Here is an 18,843-nt window from a genome sequence, read left to right as displayed (position 1 = left end):
AGTGTAATCAAAAAATTGAGAGAGAGAGAGAGAGAGTTTTATACTAATAAGTAGGCACTTATTTTTACACAAAATTTAAAAAAAATTGGGTCAGGCCTCTATTTAAAACAAACAAATAAATAAATAAATGGTAAACTTAAAGTCATAAGTCCACATGTAAATAGGTTGAATAAAACAGCAAATGCAGCTTTTCTTGATTTGCTACATTTATCTTAAAGCAGAACAAAAGTAAGTTTTAGGAAGTGGTTACCTGTATACAATATTTATGGAGTGCAAGTAGCCCAATGCACTGGCTATTTCAGCAGCATAAAATCTGGCTCTCTGTTCAGGAAAGGAGCGCTCTCTTTGTAAATGAAAGAACAGCTGTAAATATGCAAAGTTGCAAATAAGACAAACTGGCATAAAAATACCAAAATTACATGATGTAATACTTTGCAATAACAAGCAGGTCACTTTAAGTTAACTTTTTTATGACAAGCTAGCAGAACTATGAAAAATTAATTTTTTTCCCCTTTACATAACCATTTATATCCTTCCTTTAGCCACATCTTTATTTTCTCACTTGCGTAACCCCAGTGGTACTTAAAGTACAATGAGTTAATAGATAGGAGTACAAGATGTTTCCCAGAAAGTCAAGTCCAGCAAATACAAATTTACTCCTGAGGGCATTCTGCACTAAAAAATTAAAAAAATTCTGCAGACAGCATTTTAAAATTCTGCAAATTTGACAAATAAATGTAGAGGCTCCTGCATGGCATTGGGGAACACATAGGGTGACCAGATGACAAAGACGAAATATCGAGACACGGGGCTGGGGAAAAAAAAAAAGAAAGCAAGCCAGTGGTAGAAACAAACAAAAAACCCCACACTCCGCTCCCCCCCACCCCCCGCTGCCGCCAGAAGCTGGACTGGAGCAGTTAGCACGGTGAGTGCTGGGAGCCACCCCGTCCCTCCAGGCTTGCGCCACCATACAGCTGATCAGCACAAGCCTGGGAGGGAGGAGGAATGCTTGGGGAAGAGGCAGGGCCAGGGCAGGGATTTGGGGAGGGATCTAATGGGGAAAGGACAGGGTGAGGTTAGGGGCAAGAGCCCCTCCAGGCTCTGCCTGTGCCGGATCAGAGGGGAAAATTGCTTGTTTGTCCAGTGTCCCGACCGAACATCGGTCAGGATGTGGGACAAACAAGCAAATATCGGGACAGTCCCAATAAAATCGGGACATCTGGTCACCCTAGGAGCACAGACCACTGGCTGCACAGAAATGGAAGATCACTATGCAGCTCCCTCCTCCCCCTCCCCCAGAACACGGACTCAGCGGTGAGGCTGCACCCAACCCTGACACAGCGTAAGGACCAGGCCAGGTGCCCACAGGCAGGCTCAACAAGCGTGGAGGGGCTTAGCAGGAGGTGGGAGGGGAGTCCTGTTGAAGGTTCTGTGTGGGACAATCTGGGTGTGGGTGGCTCAGTGGGGGATCCAGGTGCGGCGGGGCATCTGGATGCACAGGGGCTTGTTGGGGGTTCTGGGTGCAATGGTAATGGGACTCTGCAGAGGGGTCCAGGTGAAAGTGGTTGGGGCTCAGAGAGGGTTTATGTGGGGGTATAGAGCTTGTCAGGGGGTCTGGGTGTGGGGAGCTCAATGGGGGGGTCCAGATGCTGGGGGAGTGGGGCGGGGATGCAGGTGCAGCTAGTTGGGGCTCGGTAGGGTGGGAATCTGAGTGTGGGTGGTTTGTTGGGGTGGTCCAGGCACTGGGGGAGCAGGGCTTGTCAGGAGGGTTCTAAGTGCAGGGGGAGTGAGCCTCGGCCTGCCAGTCTGGGTATGAGCATGTCTGGATGCACGGGGGAGAAGCTCTCTGTATAGTGATCCCTCCCCCTGCAGCTGAGAAGTGATGGGTGCAGGAAATAACGGTGAGAGGAGTCTGCAGAACTTCCTAAAGCCGGGGAAGATATCTTGGGGTGGGTCTGACAGCCTCAGATGCTGTGCAGGGGAAGAGGAAGTCCTGTCCTCCCCAGCCCAACCTGGACTAGCAGCTGAGCCCGGCACATGGTAGGAGCCACCAACTGAGTCTTTGCCAGTTCCCCCACTTCTCCACAACCGATTTAAGTCTCTGCTGGCTGTCCTAGGCACCCAAAAAAAAACCTTACTGCCGGGGAGGGATGCATGATCACTCATGGCTTCCCTCTGCTTCCCCATCAAAAAGTCATTTTCTGCAGGGAAGCAAAGAAATCTGCGGGGAACAAACTGTGCGTGCACAGTGGCACAGCATTCCCCCAGCAGTACAAATTATTACACTGATGACAAAGACAGGCTGGGGAGTATCTTATAGTCAGATCTCTAGCCTTTTCTATTTCAGAAGATAACAAATAGCATAATACTAACCTGACAACTGTCTATGTGCAGAACACTTCAATACAAGTACTTGCACAACAGTCTAGTGATATTACACTCTATTCTGAGAGCACTTGGAGGAGTTTTATATTATGAGGATACATTCTTCAGTCCTACAAGTTACTTGGCACAGGTGGACCCCCCGGGCTCAGAGGCTTCAGTTGATGTCTAGATGGGTGCAGGAATCTACTGACATGGAGTTACTGGTAGGGTTGGAGGACTACCTTGCCATGCACAGAACTGAAAAGTTTGCTACAGAAAAAGACAGTTACCTTTTCTGTAACTGGTGTTCTTCAAGATGTGTTTCTCATGTCCATTCCATATTAGGTGTATGTGCTCGCCACATGCATTGGTGCCAGGAGTTTTTCCCTCAGCAGTATCCATACGGGACCAGCTCTGGTGCCCTCTGGAGTGGGGCCCACATGGCACGATATAAGGGGCACCACTGGCTCACCCCACCCTCAGTTCCTTCTTGCCAGAAACTCAGAGAGTGGGGAAGGAGGACGGGTTGTGGAATGGACATGAGCAACACATCTTGAAGAATAACAGTTATGGAAACGGTAACTGTCTTTTCTTCTTTGAGTGCTTGCTCACATCCATTCCATATCAGGTGATTCCAAAGCAGTACCCCTGGAGGTGGGTAGGAGTTCACGGATGTGTAGATTGCAATACAGCTCTGCCTAACCAGCATCATCTGTGGCCTGCTGAGTGATGGCATAATGAGCGGTAAACACGTGAACACAGGAGCACGTTGCTGCTCTATAGATGTCCTGGATAGGGATGTGTGCCAGGAAGGTCGCCAAAGATGCCTGTGCTCTCAAGTGGGCTCTGACAACTGGCAGCGGCGGAACCCCCACCAGGCCGTAACAGGTCCTAGGCACAAGGTAATTCAATTAGAAATACTCTGTGAGGACACCAGGTGACCTTTCATCCTATCCACTGTAGCGATGAAGAGTTGAATCAATTTTCGGAAAAGCTTGGCATGGTCTAAATAGAAAGCCAAGGGCCTCCAGATGTCCAGGGCGTGAAGACACCTCTCCTCACTGGTTTTGTGTGTTTGGGGACAAAAGACTTGGAGGAAGTCCTGGTTCATATGTAAGGTGGAGACCACCTTTGGCAGGAAGGCTGGGTGGGGACCCAACTTTACCTTATCTTTGTAGAAGACCGTGTATAGAGATTCTGAGGTCAAGGCTTTAATTTCAGAGATCCATCTTGCCAACATCACTGCCACCGGGAACGTGACTTTCCATGACAGGTGGGAAAGGGAGCAGGAACCTAGTGGCTCAAAGGGCAGGCCGGTGAGCCTAGAGAAGACCAAGATAAGATCCCACTGCAGGACAGGAGTCCATACCTGCGCGAATAGTCTCTTGATCCCTCTCAAGAATCTGACCATCATGCCATGGGAAAACACCATCTGTCCTTGGATCCACAGGAAAAAAGTGGAGATGGCCACTAGATGCACTCTAATGGAAGAGTGTGCCAGGCCCTGGTTCCTTAATGGAGCAGGTAGTCCAGGACAGCCTGTATGAAAGAATATGAGGGAGATACACCATGCTCGGACGCCCAGCGGGAAAAGCTCATCCACTTGGCCAGGTAAGTCAGTCTAGCTGAGGGCTTCCTACTAACTATGTACAACTATTTGATAGAATTTTAGAGTTTGCAGGAACAGAGAAAGAATCAATCAAGCTGAAGCAGCAGACATTCCAGCACCATCACTGGTGGCAAGAAGGAAGTGAGGGTGAGGGGAGCTGACAGCACCCCTTATACCACACCATGGGGGCACCACTCCAGAGGGTACCAGACCCAGTCCCCTACGGACACTGCTGAGGGAAAATCTTCAGGCACCAGTGCATGTGGCATGCACCCACACCTAATATGGAATGGCCATGAGCAAGCATTTGAAGAATATTTTCTTTCTAAAATCATCTTGTGACACACAGCTAGAGAGGGTTAAACATCCTGCAAAATAAATAACCCTCAAAAGACATGTGAGGAGATAATGTTTGTGGTTTTGTGTATTTACATATGTATGAGTAGGGTCCATAACGTAATCAACAGTCCCTATCTATGCTGTATTCTGATAATTCAGAGGTCAAAAATATCCTATCATTTAAACGAATTGTAAACACGGGATCTCTGTATTCATCTCTCTTTGAAATGTACTGAGAATCGTGGAGGAACAAGCAAATGGCCTTATGTTAATTCATACAGCTAAATACTGGTGATGGACCTCCTTCAAAGTCATCCTAATCACCGTTTTTCCCCTGAGGAACTCCCAACTTGTCAAAGATGACATGAAATAGTATAAAAGATCCTTGGGACCTGATTCCGTCATCTCAGACCTGCTTAGGCTTCATCAGGGGAAGTCTGAGTCGCGAGACTGAGGTCCCAGTTACACTGGTACACCCTGAATATGAGATTTGGACATTGAACTATTTCTGAAATAGCTCTTTGCAACTACCAGTCTCACCATCTCTGCTATCAATCTGAACCTCAATGAATTCCAATCATGTCTGTATGTATATTGATCTTTTATCCATACTCTCTCTCTCTCGTTTTTTTTAATAAATTTTAGCTTATTTAATAAGAATTGGCTGTAGTGTGTATTTGGGTAAGATCTGAAACAGTCATTAACCTGGGAGGGAATGTGTCCAATCCTTTGGGATTGGAAGAATCTTTTCTTTTATGATGAAATAAGATTTACAGAAATTTTCATGATATTTGACGTGGGTACCTAGATGGAGGCCTGAGGCTCGATCACTTTAAGGGAATTGTGTTGTTTGGACTTCTGCATAACCAGGGAGGTAATAAAGAAGCTGTTTTATGCTGGCTTGGAGAATCTAAGTATTGGAATATCCACCAGCTTTTTGGGGATTGTCTGCCCCATTCTTTGCAGTTCACCCTAACTGAGTGACCACAGCTGGCTCCCCACTAGGACTACAGTCACACCACTATTGGAAATAAATAAGCAAGCAAGATTCAAAGCATTCCAACTTGACTGCAAGAAGGAAAACGTTTCTATTTTATTTATATCACCGTTGGTGTTAGATTTGCATACTTCTTAATGTGCATAAGTTGTGTACAGAGGTCAGAAAAACAGGGGAATAGGAGGCAAGGGATGTGGTTTAATTAGGCCACAACTTTATTCAGTTGAAATATCTGGGAGTACACAGCAACAAGTTGTACAGTGCAGGTCACCATTCTTTCCTTAATAAATTTCCCAGTATTTCTCAACTAGGTCCCACCTATCCTCCTGCTGGGACCCTGCCGCCCTCCCCTCAGACGAGGGCAAAGGAGGCTAGAAAAGGAAAGGGGTCACTGTATAGGATGTGGGAATCCAAAGCCCCATTTTACTCAGTTCCATTAAGGGATTATTTCCTTTAAATCCTCTTCCAATCCATTTGATCTGATAACTACACCCCCTCCACATTGAGTAGTGGCATTGGACACCTGCCACAAGTTTTACATATTAAGTTATGACATTATAACCTAACCCTCCCCAACCCCTACCCCACCTAGTTGCAGGACCACTGTGGGGAAATGTGCAAAAAATTCACCCTACCTTGGCCAGTCTGGTGGTGAGGGAAAAATTCCTCCCAAGCCCCACATGGAAAAAGGTAACTAGTATAATGTCCACTGCAAGTCAAGAGGAACCCAGTTCTTTTGCCCAGTTCATGGGTGGGCGGGTGCTGCCAGCCCAGTCCTGGTAAAAGAGAGCCTCTCTGGGGATGCATGGGGTATAAAAATCCCTCCCACACTGCTCTAGTCAAGCAGGAAGGGCAGTGCAGTGACCTTCTCCTGCCCTGCTTCCTGCCTTTCCTGTCCATCCCTGTCAGCTTTCCCCCACTCTTCCCACCCGTTATAACAGAGCCCTTTAAGATCTCTAGCCTCTTCTATTTCTTATACAAAAAGGAGCATCCTTTTTCTTCCAGCTAGCCAGACAGACTCACAAATCACCCCCCCCCCCCCACACACACACAAAAGTTCTGCTTGGCACACTGTATGGGAAGGACGCAAACACTAAACAAAAACAGAAGAACACAGGTCATGGAATTTACCACTCTGGACCAGACAGAGATCTACCACTCTGGACCAGAAAGAGATCAAATATCCCACCTCCAACCATGGCCAGCACCAGGTGCTTCAGAGGAAGGCGTAAGAACCCAGGAATAGGCAGATGCAGGATAATCTTCCCCTGACATTGGGTCTCATCCTGATCTCTAACAGTTAGAGACTGGATTAGCCCAAAAGCATAATGTACATCCCATTCATTTTTTGTTCTCATTAATTACAACAACTCTGGATACTGCTATATGTATAAGATGTCCAGCCCTTTTTGGATTTTAGTTTTTGGCCTCAATGACTTCCTACAGCACTGGAGTTCCAGAGTTTACATGTTCTGTGAAACAGTATTTCCTTTTGTCAAATTCCCACCTTTTAATTTAACTAAACGTCCCCTTGTTTGTGTATTGAGACAGGCAGAACACACGTTTCTCATCTACCTACTCTATACCATTCTTTATTTTACATATATTTGTATCATGTCCCCTCTTATTAATTTCCTTTCTACAGGAAACAATCCCAGTCCTTTCAGCCTCTCTTCAAATGAGAGATTTCATGCCTTTGGTCATTCTCATTGTTGTCCTCTCTATTTCTGCAGTGTCCTTTTCACTATTTCAGATGAGGCTGCAGCACTGATCTATATAAAATGTATGTTATATTTCCATTTTATTCGCCATCACATTCTTTTTTAAATGTAACATCTTGTTGTTTGCTTTACTGACTGCAGCTGCACATTGAGCAGAGGTTTTCATTGAGCTGTTTACAGCGATACCCAGGTCCCTTTCCTGAGTTGACAGTCAATTTAGAACTCCAACAGAATCTCAGAGTTATGAACACCAGAGTTGCAAACTGACCGGTCAACCATACACCTCATTTGGAATGGGGAGTACACAAATCAGGCAGCAGCAGAGACACACAAAAAAGCAAACAACATTTAACACAGTACAGTAACTACTAAAACAATAAAGGGAAATTTTAAAAACAATTGACAAGGTAAGGAAACTGTTCCTGTGCTTGTTTCATTTAAAATTGAGATGGCTAAAAATCAGCATTTTTCTTCTGCATAGTAGTTTCAAAGCTGTATTAAGTCAGATCAGTTATAAACTTTTGAAAGATCAATGTTTTGTTCAGCATTATGAACATTTCAGAATTACAAACAACCTCCATTCCTGTTCATAAGTCTGAAGTTCTACTGTATGTAAGGCACATGAGTAGCTTAATTTTTTTCCCTCAAATGGGCATTAGTCAACATGAAATTCAGTTTGCCATCATGCTGCCCATTCACTGAGTTTCTCTGGGTCTCTCTGGTCATGACTAACCTAAATAACTTTGTCTCATCTGCAAATTTTACAACCTCACTCCCCTCCACTTTCCAAATTATTAATATGTTGACCTATACAGGACCCAGAACAGAACCTTGAGGCACTCCACTGCTAGCTCCACTCCTAATCCTCTCCCCTCCTACACCAAGCCAGGTTTTTTTTATCCATAATATTTTGCCTCTGACCCCATGACTACTTATTTTCTTTAGTAGCCTGTTATGTAGAACTCTGTCAAAGGCTTTTTGGTTCTCTTATCTAGTACTTTATTGATATATTCAAAGTATTCTAAGAGATTAGTGAGACATGATTTTTTCTTTGCAGGAACTGCACTGGTCAGATGCTATGCTATCATGATTTTCCAGGTGTTTTGTAATTCTATTTTAAAATAGTAATTTCAACCAAATTTCCAGGTAATGATGTGACGCTTAATGGTCTATAATTCCCTCATATTACTCCTAGAGCTGTTTTAAAATAGATGTAATATTTGCTACCCTCCAATCCTCTGGAGCAGTGGCTGTTTATAAAAGTAAGCAATATTTCTTTATCAGCTCAACCTATTCATACTCGAGCTCCTCCAGAACTCTTGGGTGTACGTTATCTGGGCCTAGTGACTTACTGCTTGTTAAATAACCAATTTACTCCAGCATGTCTTATTAAAATTTACAGATTTCATCCATCTCTTTCACAAGTTCTTCTTCAAATTACATATGGTCTCCTCTGCTTCAATGCTGGTGCTCAGAGTAAACAATGCTGCAGATAACAAGGCTATTTTAGCAAGAACTAACTATGGCATTTGAGGCAATGGTGTACAACCAGAAGCACAGTAACCCTGAAGAAGACAATTCAATTGTTTAAGTCTGCCAAAAAAACACCCTCTTCCTGCTGCTTCTAGAACTTGGCATCTAAGTTCTTGTTTACGTCACAGAAAAGGGAGGAATTGCTTTAAGTGCTGAAGGAAATATCAGTAAACAATGAATTCATATTGAAGGTATGTTTTATTTATAGCCATATCCAGTAAAATAGTGTATAAGGCTGGTGAGAATTTCTGCATTAAAATTGTATATTAATGTTTATATTGAGAGTTTAATAAAAATGAGTTTTATGAGAAAGAAGAAATTCTTCAATAGTTGCAAATAAGTTTTTGAATGCAAGTCTACAGCAACATCTTGAAAACTAACTAGTAGGTAAAAATCAATAGGATTTTAATTTATTTATAGTAATACTAAAATGAACACATTTTAATTTTTGCTGTAAATTAACCTAAGAAGAGACAAAAACAAAAACTACTTACCTCCCCTCCATTAACAAAATCCAGAACAAAGTAAAGCTTTTCTGTTGTTTGGAATGAGTAATGTAATCCAACCAAAAATGGATGTTTCACATTTTTCAACAGTACATTACGTTCAGCCATAATATGTTTTTGCTGCAAGGAAGTGAAAGGTCAATAAGTAAATAGGAACAATTTTGTAATTGAAGGGGAAAAGAAAAATGTATTTCCCCTCACCTCTTTCCTGTTGAGAACAACTTTTTTCTGCAGTACTTTGACAGCATAAAATTTCCCATCCAGTTTTCGTTTTGCAAGAAGAACCTGTGAAATTTAAGATGAGAGAGGAGACATGGTCAGCAAAGTTCTCAGTTTGATATTAAAGAGTATCTGGAGAAACATAAGTAATACAATTACTTCACTGTACAATTTCTAGGCCCTTAAAATAGTTCACAGTTATTACCAGTGTCACCAGCAAAAGGATCCAAGAATATGGATCCAAGACCTTGCACAGTTTCTGCTGAACTGTAATGTCACAATGGAGAGCCCATGCAAGGCCAAATTATGGCATAGGCACTACAGGTCCATGCCTAGAACCCCAGTTCCTGGAGTGGAGGAGGGTGGAATCTTGGCTCTTTTTAAAATATACATTTCTAGTCTTCATGGTTGTGGTGAAATGCTCGGAAATATGACTAAAGAGCCTCAAACACTAGCCCCAAGATGGGCGAACTGCTCCATCTACCTTAACAGGGTGTTGCCACAAAGACCCACTGCTCTGGGGAGCTAGCCAATACCAACCCAAACAGAGAACTGGGTGTGCAGCAGTAGCTGAGTAAGCCCAACACACCCACCCAGCAGATAATGCAGCAGCAGGAGTGCAAGTACTGAGGTGCCTCCCTGCTGCCACCTTTGCCTCTCTGTGGGGAAGAGGGGATCCCTACTGCTCCAATGATAGGGAAAACCTTACTGCTGCTCTTGGTCAGGAGTTGAGGGGGTCCCATGCCACTGCTACTCCAGGTGGAAGGGACAGTGCCATGGTATGAAAGTGGGGCTGTAAGGGTGGGCCCATGGCACACAGGGTGCATTGTGTGCCATGGGCCCAAGTTGCCTTAATCCAGCCCTGAATTTGAGAGTACCACTTCCCAGTGTTCACCAAATCCAGTGCCAGTGTGCAGTTCAGTCAGGATGAGAAATGGTAAGAAAGCTCACCTTGCCAAAGCTGCCTTTCCCAATAACTTTCAAGAAGTCGAAGTCTGTTGGCCTAGCGCTGAAAGTGATTCAGAAAGGAGGAAGGTAGAAAAATATTAACTTCACAATTTTACACAGTGCTCAGAATTATATTTAAACAAGAGCTTGAACTACAAAAGAAGTGCTAATCTGAGCCACTATTTCCCTGCACATCACGTCCCACTTAAGGCCTGTTAGTAGCTGGAGGTTCTCCATACCAGCTCCTCTTTTATGGCCCGCAATCAAACCCTTCCCTCTTGTCACTTCTTATTTTCTGCCAGGGAAATACAATATAAGTGTTAGAATTTAAATAAAAATAAAATTGACAAAACAGACTCAGCTCCACGCTTCTCTGCTCTTTGTTTTCTCCTCCTCCCCATCTCTCTCATGTTCATTCTAGTCCCTTTTTCTCTCTTTTAAGTCTAGATTTTCCCCTCATATCTCCCTCTTTCCTACTGGGGCACCCCCTGCTTGAAAAAGGCCATATAGACTCTTAAAATAGTTTGTTCCTTGTCCTCCCCCCCATTCTCAAGTCTATCTCCCCTTTCTCCCACCCCTCCTGCATTCTGTTCTTTGCATCCCATTTTTGGCAACTCTTCCTCTTTTGTCTTGTTCTATAGTCTACCTCACTGTCCATCTATCTTTCCTTGCTGTTAGATTTAGATTTGTCCTCCTGTTCTCTGGCCTCTGCAATTCTTCCCCTCATTGCCCACCCTACTTTCTTCCTATGACTGCCTTTTTCTCTGGGAGGCACATGTATTCAGATGCATCTGGCATTCAGGTGCCATTCTATCTCTTGGCCATCCAACCTTCCTTCTTCACATGGCTCTTGCCCTCCAATTTGACAATTACCTTACAAGGACCACCATCCACCCTCTGTTTGTTGCCCTTTTATTGATTGCACTACCAAAGAGGATTTGGGGCACTCTTTCCCAGTAGTGCAGTCCAATCAATGAGGAGAGTAGCAAACATGGGGAGCAGATGCCCTAAGCAGGAAATTAGAGGAAAGGCAAAAAGGATGAGGGAGTTAGGAGACACAGCAATGAGAACAGGAACTACACAGAATGGGTCAGAAGGAGAGGAAAGACATACTGATCGCATGAGCCAGTTTTTCATATCAACATAATATAGTTCCTTATACTATACTGCAGAAGTTTGACAATGACACAAGTTTACATTAACACAAGTTGACTTGTTTTGATCTATATAGTGGTTCTACACGTATCTTCAGACCAAAATCTGTTCTTCTTGAGTAATGAAGAAACAGACATTTTGCTCTCTAGGCTAAGAGAGACTGGAAACTGCTGAGTGGGTATTTTCCCCCCCTCAGGAGTCAAGGCACCAATTCTTTTGGGCAATTACGACAAGCCATAGACAGACTCCAAACCAAATTCTTCTAGTGAAGGAAGAATGGGAAAAGTAACAATTGCAAACCAGGACCTAAAAAAATGGAAAGGGAGATAATGGGGCTCCTCAGGCTGTGTGAAGGTCGCTATGGACAAATTCTATCCCCACAACTCTTCCCTCAGTCATATAATAGGGGGATAGAACAAACTGCAATTCTGTACAAGCTTTGGGGTTTGAACTTTGTTGGGGTATATTTTAAAGCTGGTGCCATGGCGTTCCAAGAAGGAGCAGTTATCTTGCCTGGATAACATCGTCATCTGTCCCATTCGTGTTTGAAACTTAGAAGATTACAAAATCTGTTAGATAAGAGAAGGGGGGGGTGGGGCGGAGAAGAATTGGAAGAAAAATCTCTAAGGGGCTCTCTGCCTCTGCAGGATTGGAGCAACCTTGCTAGTAGCGCTCTGAGTTGGAAAGGGAAGGCAGGCCGTTTGCATATTTCAAATATACTCTCTCCCACCCTAAGAACATTTATATATTCCTTCTATTGTTTAAATGGAAACTATTTACAAAGACATCACACTACACATCTCAGATTTGTTTGGGATATACTAGTAGTAAAGAATCTGCTAATTATGCTAAAATCACACAGCATACAACTAATGTGCATGATGATAATATTTACTTAATGCCGAGTTAGAACTTTTGCTTCCTCTCAAGTTGCACAAAGTAGCAAATAAAGGCACGTATCTGGACGACATTTCATATAGTTAGCAATTACAGTCTAACTTTTGGTTTATATTTAACTAAAACCTACTGAGGATTTCCAGATGGTCCCAGGTTGATATTCTGTGAGGTAGAGTTTAGCTGTAGGAAGGGAAAAAAAGAAAAAAAAACAAAAAACAAAAAACAAGCCTCAGTACAGTTTAGATTTGTTTACTCATTAAAAGAAAATCCCATCTCTTATCCTTCAGCTAATACTCACTGCAAAATATTCAATTAGATCAAACCATCTCTACATTTATATTTCTCATTATTTTCTATGTAGTATTTTAAAATATATTTATAAAGCACTCAATCTACGTGCTAAGTTAAAAATATCAGAAGAGTTAACGGGAAGGGTTGTAAAGTATAAAGGTAATACAATCATATTCAAATACAGATGGCAAGGTTATAACAGAATTTTAAGCCTCAGCCCTTTTAAAAAGTAACTTAATGTCCAAAATTTAACCCATTTTGAAATTGTTTTATTCCAGGAATATTCTCTGGATATTTATTTAAATTTGTAAATCCACTACACTCTTGCCAATATATTATCAAAATAAACACTGCTTATGCAGGACCAGTTAAAGACACTGTATTAAAAGGCTGTTGCCAACCTTTGATAATCTGACACACAAAGTTAATTATTCCAATTCCAGTAACTGAAGGGAGGTTGCCAATGCTGGTACACACCCCCACACACAGCATATAAATTGCAGGGAGAGGGGAGAAGCTCTTTCAATTTCCAATCTTTTTCCTCAAATTTGTTTGCTGTCATCTTTATTAAAAAAAAAAAAAAAAGATCAAGAAAAGTTTGGGTACTGACCAGGGGAAAATCCTACTTAGATTGAGACAATTGGGGGGGGGGGGGTGGCGGCTAGGTGGGAGGAGAGAGGAAGCTAACGGAGAGTCACAAAAAAATCAAGACGTACTGTAGGAATGGAAATCCAGAAGAGGATCTGGAATAATACAATCAGTAATGAATTAACAATAACAGAGTTAATTATACATTGTACTGAAAATTTGTATGCAAACTAGCCTTTTTATGAGTTAACATTTTCAAAAGCTGCTACTACTTTAAATTTGTTTTGGAGTTTTTTTTTTTTCCTTCTATTTATTGTCAGGTTCATCTAGTAAGCAGACTAGTTACTGGAGAGCTTTAATTCTACCACAGGCTGGCCAAAGGCTCTCAAACAAATAACTTTAAAATTTGTTTTTGTTGCAAGCATGACCAGTCAGTTGGTCACACCAGCAATTCAGGACTTCAACAACAATGACTTAAACTAAATTATGATGCTTGAAACTTGCTTCAAGAAGCAAGGGAAATGCTACACTGATGTGTACAGCGGAATCATTCTAGGGCTGGAAGGGCCTCGAGACATCATCAGTCAGTCCTTGCCCCATGCAGACCAATACGTCTAGACCAATCCTGATACGACATTTATCTAACTACTCTTAATATCCCAGAAGATGGAGATTCCGACCTCCTAGGTATTTATTCCAGGGGTTAACTACCCTGACAGTTAGGAACTTTTTCCTAATGTCCAGCCTAAACCTCCCTTGCTGCAGTTTAAGCCCATTGCTTCTTGTTCTATCATTAGAGGCTAAGGTGAACAAGTTTTCTCCTTCCTCCTTATGACACCCTTTTAGATACCTGAAAACTGCTACCATGTCCCCTTCTCAGTCTTCTCTTTTCCAAACTAAACAAATCCTATCCTTTCAGCCTTCCACATGATTAAGAAAACTTTCTACAAATATATTAGAAGCAAGAGGAAGACCAAGGATAGGGTAGGACCATTACTAAATGAAGAGGGAAAAACAATAACAGAAAACGTGGAAAATGCAGAAGTGCTAACTGACATTTTTGTTTCAGTTTTCACCAAAAGTTTAGTTGCAATTGGATATCTACCATAATGAGTGCCAGTGAAAATGAGGTAGGATTAGAGTCTAAAATAGGGAAATAACCTGTTAAAAATTACTTTGACAAGTTAGAGGTCTTCAAGTCACCAGGGCCTGATGAAATACATCCTAGAATACTCAAGAAGCTGACTGAGGAGCTGAGTCATTAGCTATTATCCTCAAAAAGTTATGAAAGATGGGTGAGATCCCAGAGGAATGGGAAAGGGTAAATGAAGTGCCAAAGGGGAATAAGGGCAACCCAGGGAATTACAGACCAGTCAGCTTAACTTCAGTACTTGGAAAGATAATGGAGCAAATAATTAAATAATCAATTTGCAAACACCTAGAAGACAGTAAGGTGATAAGTAAGAAATAGTCAGCACTGATTTGTCAAGAACAAACCATGTCAAATCAACCTAATCACTTTTTTTGTCAGGGTAACAAGCCTTGTAGATGAGGGGGGGGAAGAAGTAGATGTGGTATATCAGGGTAGGCAACCTATGGTACGCATGCCAAAAGCAGGATGCGAGCTGATTTTCAGTGCCACTCACACTGTCCAAATCCTGGCCACTGGTCCGGGGGGATTTGCATTTTAAATGAAGCTTCTTAAACATTTTAAAAAAACCTTATTTACTTTACATACAACAAATAGTTTAGTTACATATTACAGACTTATAGAAAGAGGCCTTCTAAAAATGTTAAAATGTATTACTGGCATGCAAAACCTTACACTGAATAAATGAAGACTTGGCACACCAATTCTGAAAGGTTGCTGACCCCTGTGGTATATCTTGCCTTTAGTAAGGCTTTTGACACAGTCTTGCATGACCTTCTCAGAAACAAATTAGGGAAATATAACCTAGATCTAGCTATTATAAGGTGGATGCATAACGGGTCAGAAACCTGTTCCCAGTGTGTAATCATCTGTGAGTTCACAGTCAAGCTCGCAGGGCATATCACGTGGGATCCCACAGGGACAGTTCTGGTCAATATCTTCATCAATGATTTAGATAATGGCATAGAGAGTACACTTAAAGTTTGTGGATGATACCAAGCTGGGAGGGGTTGCAAGTGCTTTGGAGAATAGGATTAAAATTCAAAATCATCTGGACAAACTGGAAAATAGTCTGAAGTAAATAGGATGAAATTCAATAAGGACAAGGGCAAAGCACTCTACTTAGGAAGGAACAATCAGTTGCACGCATACAAAATGGGAAATGACTGCCTAGGAAGGAGAATTGCAGAAAGGGATTTGGGGGTCATAGTGGATCACAAAGTTAAACATGAGTCAACAGTATGGTTCTGTGGCGAAAGAGGCAAATATTATTCCAAAATGTACTAGCAAGGGTGTTTTAAGTAAGACTGGGAGGTAAGTATTTTACCAAGCTTCATCTGGAGTACTGTCTCCAGTTTTGGGCACTACTGTTCAAGAAAGATGTGGACAAATTGGAGAAAGTCCAGAGAAGAGCAACAAAAATGATTAAAGGTCTAGAAAACATGACCTATGAGGGAAGATTGAAAACATTTGGTTTGTTTAGTCTGGAGAAGAGAAGACTGAGAGGGGACATGATAACAGTTTACAAGTACGTAAAAGGCTGTTACAAGGATGGGAGAGAAAAATAATTCTCTTTAACCTCTGTGGATAGAACAAGCAGCAATAAGCTTAAACTGAAGCCAGAGCAGTTTAGATTAGACGTTAGGAAAAGCTTCTTGTTAGGTAAAGCTGGTAAAAAATGCTGGAATTAATTGCCTAGGGAGGTTGTGGAATCTCCATCATTGGAGATTTTTAAGAGCAGTTTAGACAAACACCTGTGTAGATAATACTTAGTCCTGCCATGAGTACAGGGGACTGGACTAGAAGACCTCTCGAGGTCCCTTCTAGTCCTATGATTAAATATATACATATAATGAGAAAATGCTGGAGGACACTTCCCTAAAAGATTAAATGAGTGTTGCAGGAAGTCACATTTTCACTACAGATATATACTGATCAATTTTCCCAATTTTATTTTATTTTTTAAAATGCATAAGATATCTGAACCATGACAGAGCAGAAGAATGTTAACTAGGAATATGATGAACATTTAAGGAGAAAATATAAGATATTCTATTTATGATGAGTGCCCATTACTGTATTTTATGATGGATGGAAAACTAAGTCGAAAACATACATCCATGATTGAGTTTTTAAGTTACATTTGTCATCACAACATTTATTGATCCTAAGATTTCTATTAAAATCTAAGAAATTAAAAAATGGAAGCCCTGATTTCTATTAAAAAATGTAATGAAGTGCCATTGTAAATTTAATTAATTCTTCTACCTCCACAGAGGTGAAAGGTAGAGAGTCTAAAACTATGGAACAGTGTAGAAAGAAAATATTATGCAAGATTTGTAGATTTAGAGGACTCAGTAACTTTAAAAGTGCAGCACTGAAAAACTACATCAGTTAGGACCCAGGAAAGCTTATTAATTAATGCACAATAGTAGATTCAGTGCCCAGAGAAGAGTATTGGAAAAAAATGACTTTTGTGGGTGTTGGAGCAGGCCACAACGGTGTTAAATAACTTTTGTATGCAAAGAATCCTTGATTACTGGGACATGAGACCCACAGAACAGATTAAAATAACTTAATTATTCTGTTATTTCACCCAGCAAGACATTTTTTTTCTACTAATTTTTATAGCAGGACATTGTAACTAGAAGTTCTTAAGACACAGGCTCCTAAACGGACTTTGAGAGACTTAATACAATTCTAGATCCAATATAGTGGCTTTAGTAAGAGACTGAGGTTTGAAACCTCACAGTGTAAAAGGTGAACTGTGAACCAAAGTTAATTTTTCTTTGCACTACCATAAAAAAAATGGCTTCAAATAGTTTTCAAGGTATTATTTTCCTTTTTTAGTTAAGTATTTAAATATCTGATCCTCAGGGCCAGCACAACCCATTAGGTGACCTAAACGGTCGCCTAGGGCACCAACATTTGGAGGGCAGCAACTGCGGCAGCCAGCTCTTCGGCCATCCCGGTCGTCATCGGTATTTCAGGGGCGGGACCTTCCGCCGCCTAGGGCGCCAAAAAAGCTGGCGGCGCTCCTACTGATCCTCTTAGCCTTCTTTTCTGGATGTCTCTGGAGGACCCAAACAGTGACGTCACACGAACTGTAACCTGAGCCACAGCTCTTCCAGCTCCTAACAATCTCAGTTGTCCCCCTTTGTTAACATTTGTCTTTGCAGTTTATATTTTAGGGAAAAACTGAGTAACCTTATTGGAAAGGAACAGGGAGGAACCTGTTGGGAAACAACTTATTTTGTTGAAAGTTACAATACATATGAAATTGCCCTCATGTAGTTACAGTTTGTTCAAAAGTGCAGGATTACTGTTCTTCTACTCCATTCTAGCTGACTTTGTTACCTTCTGATTGCTCCTTTCATCCTCATCTTCAGATGGATCTGACTGATGCTTTGGATTGTCCATCTGAAGAAATGCTCTGACATCCGGGCTAGAAATATAATTAAACCTATTAGGACATGAGTTGAAAATCATTTAGGTTACTAATTACTACAGAAGTGGAATTTTTTCACATTCACCATCATATTATGCATCTGGTAAACAACAAAAACCCTTCCAACAAATTGGTTGACTCCAGCCTCTTGTAGCGTGCACACACACACAGAGGTAGGGACAGACTCAGCTGCAGACACAGATTGAAGTCAGTTGTGTGTGAGAAAATTCTCCCAGCACTCACATGCACACCCTTTTGGGGGAATAAACCCAAAATAATACCGTCTTGCGCTGTATAGAAAGATCTGCACAGTGCAAACTCACCAAAGTTCATCCTTTCCCTCAACATGGAGAGAGATGCATAACTTCTTGCCCCCCCCCACCCGTGAGTTAGAAATTGCACAAACTGGGTTTAATAATAAACAAAACAAAATTTATTAGCTATAAAAGGCAGATTTTAAGTGATTATAAGGGATAGCAAAAAGAACAAAGCAGATTACTGAGCAAACAAAACACATACTAAGCTTAAGATCTTAAAGAGACTGGTTTCAAGAAGTAATTTCTCATACTAAATGTTATTTTAGGTAAGTTGCAGAGTTTCTGTAGCTCAGAGTTCCAGTTATTACTTCTTACAGACTGGAACCCTGTCTCAGTCTGGACTCACCCATGCCTTTAGATTCTTTCAGCAGTCCTTCTTGGGTAGGCAACGGAAAAGAGTCCAGATCAACCCCCTCCCCAGCCTTAAAAAGGATTTATCTAAGGCGGGAAACCTTTGTTTGATCCCCATTCCCCTACAGAGGGAAAGTACCAGCAGTGTCCAAGGTGGTATTTTCCATCAGGTGACAGTATCACATGACTTTGTAGTGTCACAGCTACATCCCAGGACACCTCTCAGGAAAGAGAAAGATTAGTATTTTCCAGTATCATTGTTTCTTCCTAATGGCCCATCAAGGCTGTGATGGCCAGGTGTCTGGTAGGTGTCTCCCAAATATACATACAGTTGTAATTGTTACAGTCCATATCTCTAACTTTAGATACAAAAATAATACATCCATACAAATAGGATAATCACATTCAGT

At 41.7% G+C, this 18,843-nt stretch overlaps 1 protein-coding gene across 10 annotated transcripts in view; it reads right to left on the bottom strand.

The window, feature by feature from the left end:
- Positions 1-18,843, bottom strand: part of SGK3 (serum/glucocorticoid regulated kinase family member 3) — a 78,593-nt gene that overhangs the window by 7,216 nt on the left and 52,534 nt on the right. For all 10 annotated transcript variants that reach the window (XM_032777040.2, XM_032777037.2, XM_032777038.2 and 7 more), the window contains 6 exons: positions 17,675-17,762; positions 12,419-12,468; positions 10,240-10,297; positions 9,271-9,354; positions 9,058-9,189; positions 251-363 (listed from right to left, as the gene is read on the bottom strand). In XM_032777040.2, coding sequence (XP_032632931.1) covers positions 251-363; positions 9,058-9,189; positions 9,271-9,354; positions 10,240-10,297; positions 12,419-12,468; positions 17,675-17,762 — 525 coding nt within the window. The remainder of the gene's footprint in view (positions 1-250; positions 364-9,057; positions 9,190-9,270; positions 9,355-10,239; positions 10,298-12,418; positions 12,469-17,674; positions 17,763-18,843) is intronic.

This window comes from Chelonoidis abingdonii, chromosome 2 (genome assembly GCF_003597395.2).
Source record: "Chelonoidis abingdonii isolate Lonesome George chromosome 2, CheloAbing_2.0, whole genome shotgun sequence".
NCBI classification, from domain to species: Eukaryota; Metazoa; Chordata; order Testudines; family Testudinidae; genus Chelonoidis; species Chelonoidis abingdonii.
This window is presented reverse-complemented; position numbering and strand designations above follow the sequence as displayed.